At 44.1% G+C, this 18,188-nt stretch overlaps 1 protein-coding gene across 2 annotated transcripts in view; it reads left to right on the top strand.

Moving 5' to 3' along the window:
• The first annotated feature begins 4,778 nt into the window (after positions 1-4,778).
• Positions 4,779-18,188, top strand: part of GRIN2A (glutamate ionotropic receptor NMDA type subunit 2A) — a 191,568-nt gene continuing 178,158 nt past the window's right edge. For both annotated transcript variants that reach the window (XM_066977466.1, XM_066977465.1), the window contains exons 1-2: positions 4,779-4,918; positions 5,751-6,950. In XM_066977466.1, the coding sequence (XP_066833567.1) occupies positions 6,546-6,950 (405 nt within the window). In that variant the 5' untranslated portion in view covers positions 4,779-4,918; positions 5,751-6,545. The remainder of the gene's footprint in view (positions 4,919-5,750; positions 6,951-18,188) is intronic.

Genomic DNA, 18,188 nt, shown 5'->3' with positions numbered 1-18,188 from the left:
TGAATGACAGTAATCTCTGTCCTGAAACAAAATTTTGGTAATATTTCTGAAAATATACCCCACTTGTATACATGGGAGCTTTTTAAGGTAAATAATCTGTCTACATAAATGTAGACTGTCTCAAATACGGAGACATGCTCCATGTGAACAGCAAAACTACTTCTTTATATGCTTAAAGACTCTGAGCTAAACTAATAATAAGCTGGTAACTATTTGGCTACAAGGCCCATCATGCTGCCCAGAAATAGACACGAAAGAGATTTATATGGTTCAGGGCATGAGTGAAAAGACGACTTAAAATAGTATTTAAAAAATCTGATTCATAAAGGCTTGTCACTTCTACTGAATTCAGTGCAGATGAGGAGATCATATGTTGGCCCTAAACAGCTAAGGGCGATTTTTTGCTTGTTCCTCTGCTGTTCATTAATGAGCAAGCTGGCAGTGCAAGGGCGAGGTGTTTACTCAGGTGCTTCCTAGAAGGTTTTATTAGAACTACATGGATATTTAGCAATTTCTGCTGGGGGAGAGGGGGAGAAAGAGAGGCAGCATTAAGCTAGGTATTTACAGATGATTTGATTCTCTGAAATCTGGTCCTTGTGCAAGCTGCTGGATGTGCAATGGGATTGCTCCTGACAGTCTTCACAGGGCCGCAGTGCTGTGACACAGATCTGTTAACGGAGCAGCTTTAATTAAAAGGTACAGGGTTCACAACGGAATTCTGGCTTGACCCTGCACTACATCTGACTAATTCAGTGATTTCCCAGAGAAACAGTCTGCCTTCTGAGAATTGCACAGCAGTTTAGAAATCAAGCTGAAGATTGATTTGGTATGGAAAAATAATTACAAAAGAGGCAAAGACACACTGCTGGTGAACTTCAAATAGCTCCCTGGGCACAGTGCTGGCCAATCTCCGCTAACTCTTTGGTAGCTGGGGTGAGGTGGGAATAAGCACCTCTGTCTGGGCTGCTCCCTGCTGGGGCGGGTTGCTCAGCCCCCAGATGCTGTAGCAAACCTTGGCTCCGCTCAGCGATGTCGCCTCCTTTTGCTGTGGCAGCAGGCTCATGTCCTCTGCCGAACTGGGAGTAACTTAAGGCCATCATTTCATGCATGACTCGGTGAATTGTACAAGAAAGGACATTGCCAAATGAGGAGCTAAGCCAGTTTCCAATAAGAGGGCCAATCTCTGACCAAATGTTTTAGTAAGCCTGAAAACAATCGATTTTTTCCCTATTTTTACTTTTACAGTTCATTTAATATGCCTGTAACTTTGCAGCCCACCCCAAAATAAGGTTGCTATTGTATGCTTGTTTGCTCTGCATTACATTTTTGCTGAGTCGAGTGATTTCATTTCAGACTTGATCCTGTGTGGCACCGAAAAATGGTTTTGCATCAATGTCGCTTTCAGTTCTTGCTGTGGAAGTTTTCTCAGGGTAGGGGGACTTCAGATATTTGTAGCACATAAGACACAGGTAAATACTTTTCTTACTGGTTGCAGCAATATCCCCTAAATATAAGAAGAGTTACTGCTGGAACTAGAGATGATTTTAAAGGCGGAATAAATTCCAGGTAAGTCTCTCTCCCTGAACCTAGCCAGATACAGGTAATCTCTTTCTACCTTTTTGTTTCACCAAACTAATGGAGTTTTTCAGAATGGTTCTTCCAAGCAGCAAGAATTACTGGGTGGATCTGCAGTTTGTTTTTGAGAAATCTTGAATCACGGCTTAAATTTGTGCCGCAAACTAGCCTCTGTTGACATCCAATTATTGCCATTCCATTCCCAATGTGTTGAAGTATTTTTCTTGCCTGACTTGAGTGTCATTACAAGAGAACAATTACCTTTTTAAAAGGGTGACCATAATTACTTTGTGTAATGCTCCTCTATCCAGGAGTGAGAGAAAAATTATGTTTTCCTGAATCTGGGGGTAAAACTTGGCTTTTAGTTTGTCTCTGAGGGAAGTATTTTACAGATAGTCAAGTAAAGCAAATGGAGAGAAAGTAACAGGCACAATGGCATTAATGAGGTCAGCAAGAGACAGAAGTGGCCCTTGTGGCAGACCATGAGTCCCCACTGCCTCTTCTGCCCCCTTTGGAGTTATTTCTTGTACCTGACAATTTAGCTGCTCCCTTCTATTGACAAGAGTACTCTGAAAGAGGCAATTTGTGAAAATGGGAAACCTTTTGTAATTTAACGTTGCTGTGGGGGAAAGGCTTGACTTTTAAGGGTTTGTGAAGTGGGCAGAAGGCAGAGAAACCCCAGCTGGAAACCCTTCTCAGAAGGGCAGGAGTCCTAACTTCAAGAAGTTAGGTTGTGGCTTCTTTTAGATGGGCATGCAGCTGTTGCTGGGAGGAAGGCAATAACATACGTTTCAATCCATCTGCCTTTCAGAATAAATCCCCATGAAAATACTAAATTTGCAACTTAATCTCCCAAGTGCAGGGATGTTAGTGTTTGTTCTATTGCTTTTAAAGTGTCTGTTCCCTTTTTACACGTAAATTACAAGGGTGACTTACAGACACTTAAATGCAAATTGTGCTTTCTTGTTTCTACTGAGTGAAGTTGATGTCTTACCATGTTTGCAGCTCCTCTCTTTAATCTTAAATTAAACTGTGCAAAAATGCCTAGAAATGGACTAAGGATGTCTATTATAATAGCAGTCTAATTCTGCAGCATTTACTCAACTCTGTAGGCAGTAATCTACTTGAATTCAGTGAGGCTTTTGGAAAGCCTATGAACTGCCTGTGAACTGCCAAGGTTGGTCTCTGTGTTTGAACAAACTTTTAATCATGTTTTACTTTAATTCTAATTCATAAATTAATTTGGGCTTCTTTAATTTGGTACTTCAGTTATTGGGTTATAAAGGTTTTGTAAAAATAATTAAGGAAAATATTTGAAATGATGCCAAAGTATATCTAAACTTTGATTCATGAAAGTCACATAGCTCTATTAGAGTTTAAAAAAAAAAAAAAAGACAACCAAAAATCCCACCCCACCACCTTGACTATTTCTTTTATTGGTCTTTCAAACCACCAAATTCAGGACACGTATTATACACAACACATGTGCTTATTGTTTTCCAAAGACACCATGCCATTTTTTGGTGTTTTAAAGGTATGCTAATGTTAGAGCCATGTTTCCCCATTGTGAATTTAACTTGCATTCAGGATACTTATGGTCTTGAATCCCTGGTTTTGCTGCTGCTTTAATAAATCTGCAGCTGAATGATAACACTGGAATAACTTTTACACCGGGCTGGGGATGCAGCCTCATCTCCAGTAAGTGCGACAAACATTGCTGTAATATTTACAGGAGAGAGGCGTGCATCAAGGGTGAAATGCAAGGATGCATTTAAACATCAAACTTTAAAAACTGGTACAGTTGTAGCTGCTTAATTGCTTTGCTTCAAGGACTAATGCAATGTCTAAGGAAGTCATCTCTAAATAAGTTAGGAGACAAGATCTTTCAAAAAAAAAAAAAAGGCATAGACCTACTGGGGACTTTTATGACAAGATTGTCAAGAGCAGTAAGACTGGTGCATTAAGTGTCTTAGGGACCAAGCTCAGTGGTGTGTGCTTAATACAGTGAGAAGCAAACTTCAGCGAGAGGCCACTTGGATTTTTCCTGATTGTCCCCAAATTTTTCCTCTGCATATGTGCCTTGCTTAGGGGGTCTGCGTGGCCCTACTCCGAAGTGTTTAGCTTAGAAGTGCGTGTGGCTGTAAAGGACTGAGCACAAAGACATCACCTCTGTGGTAGTTAGCTGGTATACTCATTCGTGCAAAACCAAATAAGTTGTGGCAGCTGGAGCAGGGCGGTGGGAAGGGGAAAGCAGTGGAGCGAGGGAGGAGGAAGGCAGTGGTGGTGTGAAGGGTGTGCGGTGCGGGCAGGGGCCGTGAAACACCTGTGTGGGTCTGACACCTGGGACGGGTCTGACACCTGGGCAGTGCCAGGAGAGGGGGAGCTGGAGAAACGGGGCCACGGTGCCTTGGGAAGGGGGGTGCCCAACTGTCATAGAGCAGCAGGGATGCTCAGATGGAGCCAGCTTCTCTGGAGTGTTTTTGTGATATTTGGTTGCAGTCTGGAGCTTTTAGAGTTGGTTTCAGTGTGGAAACTGCAGCTCCACGCTCATTCCCCTCAGCCCATGGCAGGGATTTCTGGTTGACAGCCCCTGCAGCACGGGAAAGGAGAACATTCGGGGGCTTTCCTGGGCCACCGACCTTTCTCAGGGGCTGTTAACGTGGGACGGGCGCTCAAGTTCGCCGCTGTTCTGCCCCAAACCCCGTGCTGTCGCTGCTCCCCAGATCCGACACCTCCTCCCCCGATCGCCTGGCTCTGACTCATTCGCTGGTGCCGGCAGAAGCAGAACGGGGAGGTGGTGGCGGCGGGGGGGAGCCTTCAAAGTAGCCGCGATTCGGCTCGCTCTGACGAGGGGGGCGGCGGGCTGGGGGCGGCGGAGCGGAGCGGAGCGGATCGGCCGCCGGGTGGCTCCCGCGGCGCCTTCGGGAGGCGCCGCTGCCCGTCCCCGGCGCTCGCAAGAGGCTGAGACGACCTGGGGCTCCGAGGTGCCGCCCCGGGGAACTGCCGCAGCAATATTGCAACTGCCCTTTGAACAGCAAGAAAAATAATAAATAAAGAAAAAAGCTAAAAAGGCAGGATAACAAAAAAAAAAAAAAAAAAAAGAAGAAGCCATGAAGATGCCTAAACGCTTGCTGCCAAAAGTAAAGAGCGAATCTCAGTTGCGCTGGCTCTGCTAAAACTTGACGATGCGGGCGGCGCGGAGCTGCCGGCCTCGCGGTTCCTGCGGCGGGCACGAGTTGCGGGCGGCCGCCCGAGCAGCGGGGACCCCGTTTTCCACCGGGCTGCTTGAGGAGGGACCCGCTGTGATGAGCGGCACGAGCAGGAGAGCGGAGCGGAGGCGGCGGTGAGTGCACCGGGGGCTGGTGCGGGCCTCGCTGCGGGATCCCGGCCGGCCGTGAGGGGCAGCCCCCGGGCGCCCCTCGCCCTGCCTCAGCCGGGGCCGCTACCAGCAGTGGCCCCGCGGCCACCGGCGAAAATCCGAAGCGATCCGAGCTTTCGCTGGAGTGACCTCCTCGCGTGGCTCCCCCAGGGTCGGTGCTGATGGAGCGGGAGCGGCACCGGATCGCGAAGGGATCCTGTCCGCAGCCGATCCCGCTCTTCCCGGACCGTGCTTGGACGGATCCTAACGGGGAAGCTCCCGGGAGGGGGCCTGGGGGCTTCTCGGGGGGAGTCCGGGGGTTCCCAGGGCAACTTTTCCCTCTGGTCGCTCCCGGAGCGCGCCCGGGTCCCCGCGCCCCGCCAGCTCCCAGCCTGGCAGGGGGTCTTCTCCCCCAGCCCCCGACCCCATGCCGGGGGCCGCCCCCGAGGCCCCCGCCCCGCCGCCGCTCCGTGTGCCGAGGCGCGGGGCCGCCAGGCGGCGCCATCTTCTCGCTGCGCCTCCGCCCGGGGGCGCCCGGGCTGGGGGCTGGGGGGCTCGGGGAGACACGGGGAGGGGGGATCCGGGGGCGCCAGCCCCGACTGTCCCCCAGTGGCGGCTGCGCAATGCTCTGCGGCGAGCCGGGCTGTACGCGGCTCGGGGAGTCCCCTCCTGCCGCTCGCGGTTACGGGGGTGGAAACCCCTCGGGGCGCAGCAGCAGAGGGATATCTGCAGTTAGACCGCCGCTCCCTCCTTCAGCTAGTTCAGAGCACTTCTGTGGCTCACCTCTCTCCCCGTCCTACTCTCTCTCCGTATTCAGACCCCTACAGGGATTCAGTGAAGAGATGAAGTAAACCGATGCAGCGATGCTCGTTCGTGGAACACCCTCCCCTTCAGCACCAGCAACAACTTCGCATCTGAGATCAGCAGTTCTGAGATGCTCAAGTGAACGCTGTGTCAGAGGAGGGAGAAGAATTAAGAGAGAATATCATGCTTCTGAACCTGTTCCAGAAACGCAGTTAGACTGTGCGTGAGCAGCAGCTGCCTAGGAGAGAGCTCCAGAAATAAAACAGCACGTTTCTGGGATGCCGTGAGATGTACGGAGTATGTGGACTGGGGTTTCCAGCAGACCCTGGCTTACTTCTATCATTATAAGCTAAAGCACTTCTTCCTATTAGACCGGGACTAAGTTTTAAATAGACGTTTGCAACAAAGGAAAATAGACTTCAATTTTTTACCCGTTTTAGGAGAGCAAGGTTAAAAAGAAGGATGGCAATGTCTTTTTTTAATGATTTCTGCCGTTCTAATTTTGTTAGCCATCCAGGAATAATTTTAATGGGTCTGTCTTCTGAACTTGTGCTTCGTTTTCTGCCTTGCCTGCGGGAGACCAGTTGTAACACTACCTATCATTGGCAAGTCAACTTTCTGAGGGAATGTAAGAGGCTTGAATTGAAACTAAGATGAAGAACAAGTTATAAAAAGCTGCTAAAGTTTGCATTGTATCCAGAATCTTTCTATTTAAAACCTTTGTTGGAGATACACAGTACATATTTTTTTTCCTCTCTATTTTTCTCATACGATGTGATCAGTTTTACAGGGGATAAAGCTGGCAAAGATGAGGAAAATTGGCTGTGCTCTCCTGGTACTCCAAGCTCTTCTGGCACCCCTGGATCTTGTTCATGGAGCAGAGAAGAGTTATCCCATCCTGAACATTGCAGTGATTCTGGGAAGGACCAAGTATATCACAGAGAGAGATATCAGAGGTCTCTGGACCAGGGAAATGTCAGCAGACCTGACTGTTGATGTCAATGTAGTGACCCTTCTGGTGAACCAGACTGACCCTAAAAGCATCATAACACATGTTTGCGACTTGATGTCCGGCACCAAGATCCATGGAGTGGTTTTTGGAGATGATACTGATCAGGAGGCGGTAGCTCAGATTTTGGATTTTATTTCGTCGCAGACTTCTATTCCAATTCTTGGAATTCATGGTGGGGCCTCCATGATAATGGCAGATAAGGTAGGAAAATTATTCAAACCTTTTGCTAGTCTAAAGTACTTCACTGTGTTGATTTCTATTGTGAATAATCACCACAAGCAGTTCAAACAGGATGCCTGTAATTATATATACTTTAAGAAAGAAGAAAAAAAGAAATATACAGAGCAGTGTACTCATTGACTACTCATCAAATATTCTGAAATATTTTGGGGTTCATGCTTGAAACTCAGTTTTCCTTCTGCTGTAAAGGCAGTTCTGATTAAACTTTACTCTTCACTAAACTGAATGCTGATCAACTTAAAACTTTTATTAGCAAATGTGCCGTATGGCTGTAAACAACAAAATAGGTCAATAAAATGATTTTTGGGATAAACTATAATTATAAAATTATAATCAGATACTATTCTGCCATGCTCATAAGAGCTAGCAAGCTATAGACCTGAATGTTTTTAAGGACAATAGAAGTTAGAGGACATTTATATTAGGCTGGCGTTTTGTGATCCACTATGGTCTATGATTTAAGTGGTCTTGCAAACTTGAACCAGACCTTATATTCATTGTATTTATTGAATTAGATTTTCACTATGTGGATACTTCTAATTTCCTACTATAGCTCATGAAAATCCACAACGGCATTGTCAGAAGTCTGGAGGTAATGACAAACTGTTTTGTCGGGAAACATTTCTTTGTGTAATCCTCTCTCTGTAAGTCTGTGGGACGACAGACAGAAGTGACTCACGTATGCAGCTCATCTGCCTTAATACTGTAACAATTAAAAAAAAAAAAAAGAAGATAAATCTGGCACTGCAGATTTGATTTTGTAAAGCGATCACTGCTGTTTCTGAAGCAGTAGGTTCTTAGCACCTTGCAGGACTAAGCTTTCTGGCATGGACAGCTGCTTGGCCTGAAAGTCTGTGAGGAGCTCCTGCCGATGCTGAGGAGTATGTGCTGTGTAAAAGAGGGAGCTTGGGAGTGAGAAATGGTTTATTGGTTTTCCTGCATACCAGGCTTATATTGCACACATTACACTCAATGTTGATTGTAACTTATTTCCTAATACTTGTACCCTTTAGGGTTCCTTATTCACTAAATATTGTTATTCCTTATAGATAGTTTTTGAATAGCACTTTAAGACCTCTCTGAATCTGTCTAAAAATGAAGTGGTCCAGACAGGTTGTTTCATAACCTGGGGGAAAAAGAAGCAGGGAAGATGCAATGATTAGTTACAGCTGAGGAATCAGTATCAAACTTTTGAGACCTCTTCTCTCTGGGAAAAACTTTTTCATTGGGATTAAAGGGATCCAGTGTCTCTTAGTGTTTTAAATTACCTTCTTTTAGAACTTGTTATGCAATGGCGACAATAATAGATTCTGAATTATAGCAGAGATTCTATAACAATGGGCTTGACAGCTTGATTGGTATGGAGAGAGCTTTCCATTCAATGCTACTATCTTAAGTGTAAATGCAGTGACCAAGTAACAGAGACAGTTACTTCATTTAGCTTTTAAATTGCTACACGGATTTTCTCGTCTTTCCAAAGTTAGCTTTATGTATATTTGGGAATTTTATGTGATATATATTTCACTCAGCTTCCTATTCCAGCATAAAAACTCTTGAAACTGAAGATCCTAGTGAGTGTTGAGTGATAAAACTCAGGCAGAAATTCGTACAGCATCAACTTCATGCTCAGTAGCTGAATGCAGGATGTTACCGATGCTGATTTTTTTACTTTTATGTAGAAGCCACTAGAACATCAAATAAATCATATTTTCTCCTGTTCCAGGAAGTTAACAGGGTTTCCGCTGTATGCTAATATTGTCGTTATTATGACACTGATTTTAGGTTATCACAGTATGATAATAAAACATCTTTGTGCTGAAACTCGGCTTCTAAGATTCCCATTTAGGAAATCAAAATCATTCTCTTGTGTGTTAAGACAATCTAACAGAGATGTCTCTAGCAGCTTGAATTGGCTGAAGATATTGTTTCTTCATTTAACTAAAATTGCCTTAATTTTTAAATGTGGTTTTCCAATGCACATTATATCTTGTAACTGGGCTTGGAACACTGCAGTAATAAGACTTGCATGTGTCACTCAATTAACTGTTCATTTGGGAATGAATTCCTGCGAGTCAAGGGTGGAATTCACAGTGCTGTCATAAAGGCAGAGGAGATGAAACTGCCAATGTAAAATCTGTCTGCCAAGTCAGCGTCAGGATTTCAGCTGAAACACATGGATGCTGGTTTAAATTATAAAGTTGATACAAATTTACAAACTCTTTTGTCTCTCACATTGAGATCGCTGGATATGGAAAAACAGGTGCTTGGTCCCAGTCTTGCTTGTGGATGAAGTTCCTGCCTGTGGCACTCTAACAAGGCCGTTTAATTTACATGCTTATTGTGTGGCTCTATTAGTTTTCCTTCTCTGTGGAATCATGCTGGTACTGTGTTTTAGATGTCTTTTACAACTAAATGAGTGTCCATGTGTTGTATCTGCTCATTTGTAGTCTACAAGCACGGCTGACACAAAGGCGACGTAACGATTCAGTGAACTCCGCGCCAGGTAGTTATATGATGCCTAACTGTCCTAAACGTGAGCTGGGCTGGAGGGATGCGAACGAGAAGTCATTGTCTATAAGGCTGTGTGCTTCGCTGGAATGACTCTGGATAGAAAAGCTCACCGCTTTCTGTATTAACAAACACCATGGCAATGTGAACCCCGTACAAAGAACCATCCCTAGAAAAAAACAGGTTATTCTAGGTTTATAAACATGAGCTGTGCACACACATGGAGCATGCAGTGATTATTGCAGGACGTACAGCTTCTGAAGTACTGAGTCCCGCTGCCAACCTTAGCTGTGCAGGGTGCGTAGCTTAGCCTGCCTCTCAGTGGCCACTACTCGGCTTTGGTTTGGTTCCCGTTTGGCTGTACCAGTCAAATATGTTGGAAATAAATTGCTTCATATAGACTATGAGTATTAGGACAGGAATGTAAAGGCTTCTGACCCTGCCTTGACCTGACATCTGCTGTCAAAACCCTACCAATAAAGCAGCGGGACAGGTAAGGATGCAGGGTACCTACGTGAGCCGGCTGGGGGTGCCCTTTGGGCCGTGCCACGCGCTCTGCCTCCTGCCGGCTGCATCACCTGCTGCTGGCACCGACTCCTCTGCCAGCGAGCTGCTCCTTGGCTTTGGGCCCCTGTTCTGCCATGGGCTCCAGGCATGCTCAGATGTGAGACAGTCGGCTGAAACAAGATGAGAATCGTGTCTGGGGCGCCTGTGCCAACTTGCTGTGCATCAGCAGCCCTTGGAGGATGCTGCAAACAGACTGGCTGTTTATTCATCTTGTGTCTGTTGAAATATGAGAGATCTCAAACCAAACACTGCTTAGGAACTGTTTCCTGACTTGAGCATTTGGTTTTAAACTTAGTTACGTTTGTTTCACCACATGCCGTCATTATAATGATTGTAATCACGATACCTTTCTAAAACAGAACATCATGGTTAGTTCTGTGACAATAATGAAAAATTGGTTTCTTTCAGAAGTGGGAAGAGGCCCATATGTATCATAAACACATCCAGGAGTACTGAGCATCTTTTGCATGCTGCAAAATTGAGTCTAATTTCACATTAGAAACCTTTCTGAAAGACATAAAAACTTGAGGCATTTTAGTGCTGTGAAGGTACTGTGAGTCATAACGCATAGCTGGGCAGCACAAAAGGTGAGGGTAATCCTCCATTAGGGCTATTGCAAAGTGAAGCTTCTTGAGAGAGCTCTAGAAATGTTAAACAAAACAAATCTTTTTCCAAAAGTGCTACGGATGAATAAATTATCATTCTTTGTTATTCTCTGTGCTCATAAATTAACATTGGCAATTAACACTTTCCTTAATTGCCTAGTACAAAATCCATTTTGTGTCTACCACCACCTTCAGCTTTCCTTTTTGTATCCCTCCTCATCCCCTTCCATAGCAGTGAAGCCAGAACCACACAATAGCTGACGTTAGAAGGATATCTGGAGGTGTCCGAGCCAACCCTAGCTCAGCGCCTGGGGTCGGACCGGTCAGGGACCCCTCCAGTCAAGTTGTGAGTATCCGCTTGCACTTTGACACAGCAGCCTTTCCAGGCAATCTGTTTCAGCATTTCAGCTCTGTCACCATGCAAATATTTTTGTTGTATCTCATTAGGATTTCCCTCTGCACCATGAGCACAACCTCTTGTTTTTTTGCGATGAATCTCCAAGCCGAACTCTGTTTAGTTTAGGCTGCAATTACACCTGTCCGTACTCATCCCATCCCTGGGTACAAACCAGTGCCCTCCACCTTTCCTTGCAACCTCACGTGCTCTGGTCCTTTGGACTCACTCAGAGGTGCTGGTGTCTTGTACAGGGGGTCCCAGAACTGGGTGCAGGACTCCAGCAATGGCATCGTGAGTCCCACAGAGGGGATAATCCCCGTTCCCGAGCAGCTGGCTGGGCTCCTGACAGCACAGCTTGGTGCATGTGGGGCTTTGTCACCGAAAGGGCGCACTGCTGGCTCCCGTTCCACCCCACTGCTGGCTCCTGTTCCACCCTGCTGCAGGCCCCTGCCTCCTGGACTACCATGGGTATTTAGCGAGGCACCTTCTGTGAATAAATACTGAGGGAAAATGAACTTTTAAAGCCTTGTTCGTTCTTTCAGAGGATATTTTTCAGGTGTTTTGATGAAGTACTTTCAGACTTCTGCATTACCTGTTGTTTCTAGCTTGCTGTAGAAACAAGCTGGGGCTGCTTTGTTTTCCCTCGTTCCTGAGATCCAAAGACCACACGGCACTTGTGCAAACCAGGATCTAACCACAGCCTTGCTGCTGGGAATAGAGCACACCTAGACTCCTGGCTCTGGTACTGGCAGTTTGTTCCCTGCTTCACCTATAACTTTGTCCACTGCTCTTAAGTTTCTACATGCCTTACAAAGTTTAGTTTTTGTCATGTATCCTCATAGCGCAGTGGCCATTATTTAAAAAAAAAGAAAGTTCAAAAGCTACATGTCACATTAGTACTGTGCGTATGAGTGCTTCGATTCTTATGCTTTAAAAATTGTGGCAAAGAAGCGGGGGGATGTTGGGTTTCTTTTTTATTGTAGAATCGCTTTGGATATCATAATTCATGGCATGTGCTTTGTATGCCTTCCATGTGAGTTACGTAGATCTTTTTCTAACTCATTGTAAAAGCAGTCCCATATTTTTACAGAAAAAAATAAATTTAAGTTTTGTAACATCTCATTCTACCCTTACTGATAATTGTATTAGCATGAATATGGCACTATGCTCCTGAGCATGTTAATAATTTTGGATTTGGTTAGTATTGCAGAAGATTGGAAGATTAAACTGTAGTTAAACGTTTTAGTGCAAAAATACCTATATTAATTTAATTGGCGTTTCACGTCTAGGTACCTTGTGCTGCTCCACTGCATGCAAGTAATACTTCCAGCTTCTGCCTCCTGTAAAGGAGCAGGGGAATTGGATTTTCCTTCTTTTGTCCTGTACTAATGCTGCTGTGGGAAGCATAACTTTCAGAAATTCTTGTTTGTATTTTGAACTGGAACAAAAATGAAGCACTGATCTCTTGTGAATCTGTGTTTACTTGACCATACACATAAAAAATCAGTCTGTATGTATTTTAAAAAGAGTTGTCTTGCACATCAGTAAAGATTTTTAGAACTGGGCTCGTAATCTGCAGGTGTACCTTTTATGCACAGGCACCTGGACCATTGTAATAAAATGGTTAAAACATGCTTGAAATCTGTCTTCCTGAGGCGTACGGAGTGGATACAATTTCTTGTGCTTTTCTTTATGTGGAGCCAGCACTCTGGGAGCACAGGGTGGTTACGATGCAGCCTGCTGCTGTACATTGCTATTCGTGGGCTGTCATTGCTACAAGAAAGTGAAGTTCAGTAGCGAGAGCCGCGGCGTTCACTGCATTGAGCTCTGTCTCAGAGCTTGGAGGAGTGTTATATTCATGGAATGTGCCTTGCTTTCTTGCTCTCTTTCTCTCCCGCTGTTCACTAAGTTTTATGGGATTTCCCTACCTGTTTCTGAGACGATTGTATTTTCCTTGTTCTGGTCCTCACAAAAGTCCCCTTCTTAATTTGATGAAAGAAAGCATGGCTGATTTCCTGGAATATCATGGGAGTAAACTTGAACTGTCCCTCTTGGAGATGGAGACAAATTTGGTGTAATTAGTCCAAGTAGAAGGAAGATAGGTTTGAAGAGATCAGGAGTTTCTGTCACTAAGAAGCAAATTGTAGAAAAGTAGAAATCTTTTGCATAATACCACATCCTAGAGTTTACCTGCTTTTTGAAGTAGCTCAGGCATGGGCAAATTTCCTATTTTTGGCTTGTTGGAGTTTACGCTGCTGCAGCTGAGCCCAGGATGCAGGATGGGATCCTATAAACAGCTCTTATTGAGGAGAGTGGCATGTTGGTTTCATTGAGATGTAGTCATTCGCAGTGAGAGTAATATATTTTCATCTCAAAGGTACCATTTTCTTTCTCTTCCAACTGCCCGTTCTTGGAAATAGAAATCCATAAGTGCCTCAGTATGTTTTGAGCAGTAACGTCTTAAAACTGCTAGTAAGTTGATGTTGTAGATCATCCGTGCTATCCAAACTATTGCCTGCATATAGGAAATTACAACACAGCAGACTCCCAAGCTGTAAAAGTAGGACACCAGACCTTCAGCATAATTTTCTGCTTGCAGGCATTCTTGGTGGCATCTTATTTTATTATTTTTTTTTTCCAAGGGCATTCTCAAACATAAAACCCAAGACGATTTCCTTTAAGATACAAAATAATAATGGGGCGATTCTAAAGCACATAAGACACTTCTGGTAATCAGAATATATCCAGAGAACATGCCTGAAAATATTCATCCTAATAAAACTATGCAGTGAACAGAAGGGTATTGGTATCATGTCAAAGCCATTTTGTGTCTTTTCTATTAATTATTTTTGAGAGCTTGATTAGATTATTTGAACAGACAGTTTAATAGCATTTTAGATTTGTCACCTTCTTGAACTAACAGTTTAATGTGAATAATTTCTTTAAGATTTTTGTATTAATTATACAATTTTGGATTTTCTTGGAAGATATCCTTGATAGACCTGCTGACATCCGTGCTGATACGAAGAGCTTTTTGCAGTTGAGCAGAGAATCTTTGCTGTCCACAACAGTTTGTTAGAAATCTGTGGTCATCTGGGCCAGCTTTGCATGTGTTTTTTTCTCCAGCCCCCGTCCCCCTTCTGCCTCCCCTCATTCCTGGAGCTGTGAAGTTGTGTGGATTTTACTGAGGGAGCCCAGCGTGGATTGTCTCCATGCCATCTGTCACCACATTGTTCGTTTAAATCCTTGAGATATTTTCTTCTGCACTTTACTGGAGTAAGTAGAACTGTAGTGGCATCATTGGCTATTTATATTTGATTTACACTTAATGTCCTTCGGAGAAAAACCCTGTGTTTTCAACTGAGGTGTGTAAACTAGCTGCACAGTTGAGAAGAAATGGACGTGATTTAATTCTGTCATCGCAGAGCTTGATCTGTGCTGCACGTTCCACCTCTGACCGAGACCCCCCCTGCTTCTCAAGGCAGAGACCCCCCTGGGGGTCTCGTGGTAAAGCTGAGTGTCTCCCCAGAGACTCAAGGAAAAGGCTGTGTGCTTCTGCGTGAATGCACAGCAGCTAGCAATTTATTTTTAAAGTATTTACACTCAATGAAGCCATGCTAGGAGGTCCCTGTCTGCATCTTTCTCTATTGTAACGCTTCATATACTGGGTCACAGAAAGGCTGAGACTCGCAGGCTTTGTGTGAAAGCAGAACTGGAAATAAGGTTGGCTAGGAGGTGGAAAGTTGCAGAGAGCAATGAAATGGAAGTGTGTAGAAGATCAGCAATATAAAATCTGAACAACCAACAGAAAAACTATTTTCTTTCCTGACATGCAAACGCTGTGCCAAGTTGCAGATAGTTCAGCAGCTGTAACCTGTATGTGGCATGCAGTTAACATCTTACCTCACCTTACCAACCCAGCCCATTCTTTTCCCTGTACTTTCCTTACATGTGAAGGTTAAAGAAGCCTGAGTGTATGGAAGGAGAAGAAGGCCCCAGCCGTAGAAGTGATCTCTTAAGGAAGAGCACAGTTCCTCTGGAGAAAGTCCTACACCTCCTGGGGCTCCGGCATGAAGGGTCCATGGCTGCCTGGCGAGGTGGGCAGACAAGTGTTCCCACAGGGCTGCCTGATCAACTTGTGCCACTGATGTAAACCTCTTGAAAAAGCACCAGTTGGTGTTCCAAATTTGTGACTGAGGTTTGGTTTGTATACCGACTCCTTGAGCCTCACCTGCGGGTAGAACTCATTCGCAAACACATCCATCTAGAAAGCTGCAGTCAGAGCCATTCCTACTTTCCTGACAGCAGCCACAGAGACTGAACTAAAACTGACCTAGGAAATCCAACAAGGTATCTGAGGTCCTAAACTGGTCCTAAACTTCTGGAGCACCAGCAGCAGTGAAACACTTGCATTTGCTTGTATGTTTACCAGATGGAGAGTGTTTAGCAAGATTAACCTGTGTTTGGATGGGGCAAATTCAAAGCAAAAGTACTGAGCTGTGGTTGTCCCCTTTTTTTGGGTCTGATTTACGTCACTTCTGACTGTAATGCACCAAGAAGCATATTGGAGGGATGTGTATGGGAATAGATTAAAACATAGTAATATTTTATCTACAGATCTGAAATGACTTTTCTTGAAAGTCATCTGTTGCTTCATATTTAGGCATGTGCTGGTTTGAGAAAGCTATGGTTTTTTTTGTTTGTTTGTTTTTGTATAGATGTACGTTCTCCTCCCTACTTTCTTCCAGATCCCATTGCTGAAGGTGGAGAGAAAGGGTGAGAGAATAAAGGCCATCTTCATGCTTTAATATTTTTTGTGGAACTACATTGATTTACCTACTCCTGAGGATGGAGTCTACAAGTTGTAGTGGTATGGTGTGTTGGATTGGCTGAAGGTAATGTATTTTCCTAGAAGGACCGTGCACGTCCATCTTTAAGTAGCCTGAATGAAGTAGGTTTTTCAGACCTAATTAGGAAAGGGAAAGTCAGCAAGGAGACCGTAGACCTTTCAACTATATCATTATGTATACCTTAACGTTGGGCTTTGAGTGAGCTCTGCTGGGGAGCTCCTTCATTGCCAGATGACCCATCAGTCAGTTTGGAGTCTTCTGCCTCCATCATAATTCTGAGAAAGTAATTTCATTTTGCCAGTAGGCTGGGCTGTTCCGCTGTCACAGGCAGCCCACGGCTGCACCAAAAAGGAAAACAAGACAAGGCCAAACGCTGCTGCTGGGTTCATTCCTCAGCCCCTGCTGGCTGCACACAGCTACCTGGAACCTGTCTTTTGTGCATCTCGGAGCAGGTCACTTCCATAGATGTTTCATTCAAGGCATTGCTGGGTGGGAAGATGCTCATCTTTTGTTTTAGTTTTCTTTTCTTGGTGGTGTTTGTAATTTTGTCGATAAGAAGTTTGAAACATTTGTGTTTACCAGTTTGTCTCTCCATGTGACTAGACTTGCAATAGGATTGCTTTGTTTTCACTACATTGATTTTGTGTCCAGTGGAAATGCATTGCGTATGTAAAGACAATATGAAAGAGGAAAGAGCAAGGATTTTATAGCCACCTTCCAGCTCAACACAATTTACAATACAATTAGGAACGACAGTTATAATTGGATGAACAGAAAATAGAATTAAGGTAATCTGTTCCAAACGCACAACATTCCTGTAATGAGTTGCTTTTAGGAGTTACAGAAACATATAATTACCAGACAAATTGCATGTTATTTTTTTATGTGTGTGAGAGGCTAATTAAGAGTTCTGGGTAAACTGTGTTGGCAGAAGCATCAGAGTTATGTGAAGTACCTAACTGGGACGAGATAAGGTTTGTAAATTCATCATATGAAAACAGATGCAAAGACTATGGAAACTGCCTCTATTCTACTCAAGTTTTGTTAGGATCGTCTGTTTTGTTTTATATAGTCACACTACTTTTGTAGTAAATAAGCTAACCCTGCCCTCTTTGTTTTATTTTGATCCATTTGCTGTCCTTTCACCTCTCCTCTCTTGATCTGCATTTCAGCTGTTACCTGCCAAAAGGCTGAAACTTGGTGTTGTGCAGTCTGGTTTCTGGCAAAAGCTGTGGATGACTCCCCTGCTTCCGATGCAAAATGTAAAGCTCTGTCACCTAACTATGTGATAACAAATTGAACTGGTACTGAAGCTGTAAAAGAAACACTTGTTTCCTTTGCTTGCTCTTAGATTGAGTTTTTCATATCCAGTCTATTTCATATGCAAATCTCTTTCTCCAGACACTGGTTTCCTCCAAACACTCCCATTATTATTATTTTTTTTTCTGCCTTCCTCTTCCTCCCATCTGTTTGCTTTTCCTCCTTTATGCTTGGCCATCACCCTAGTGTTTAGAGTTAGTTTTATTTATTTCTTTGTTGCGTTAGTTCGCTTCTGGTAGAGACAAGGGTGGCTCAGAAAGAATACACCTCTCTCTCCACCTAAATTGTGTGTCCCTTGATGTTAGGAGGAGCAGCACTCTTTCTGTCGATATAGAGAAAAGATGTTAGTTGTGTTAAAATAAGATGCATTGGAGGAAATAAGAATTTTCTGGAATCCCAAGAAGACAGACAGAACTGTTATGACTTTAAGCCAAGCCTGTTTTTATTTAAGAATAGCAAATAGAGGAAGGATGAGAAACTAGATTGGGTGAGTCAGGGTAATGGAGGCGGAGAGCTGAGGTGAAACAGCGCCAGAAATTACTGATGAAAGAGGTCTATTTGTGCAGAAAGAATATGAGAAAACCAAAAGGATTCAAAACTCCAGTTTCCACCTTGTTATGTCTTCAGGATTCCTTGCCTTGGGATTTTGGATAATTCTGCTGCTCTGCTGAGTACTTTCTGCTATTGTTAAGCAGCTTTGCATACACATATAGGGCAACTTTTCTAAAAGGGCATTTCCCAGCTCACAGAAGGGAGTTTGGGCTGTAGTATCTCAAAGTTGATGTATCATCGAGTCTGCATGCCTGTCTTCTAAGGACATTTTATATTTCCCTACTTTTTTTTTAATCTTCTTTTTAAACTTCCTGGGACAAGGTCAGTCTAGAGGCTTTCAAACTATACAGTCTCTCCCCCCCCCCCCCCCCCCCCCCCCTTTTTCTTAGTGCCATGCAGT

This window comes from Anser cygnoides, chromosome 15 (assembly GCF_040182565.1).
Source record: "Anser cygnoides isolate HZ-2024a breed goose chromosome 15, Taihu_goose_T2T_genome, whole genome shotgun sequence".
In the NCBI taxonomy this organism is placed as follows: Eukaryota; Metazoa; Chordata; class Aves; order Anseriformes; family Anatidae; genus Anser; species Anser cygnoides.
Note: the sequence above shows the minus strand (reverse complement) of the source record. Positions and strands in the feature narration are given on the sequence as shown.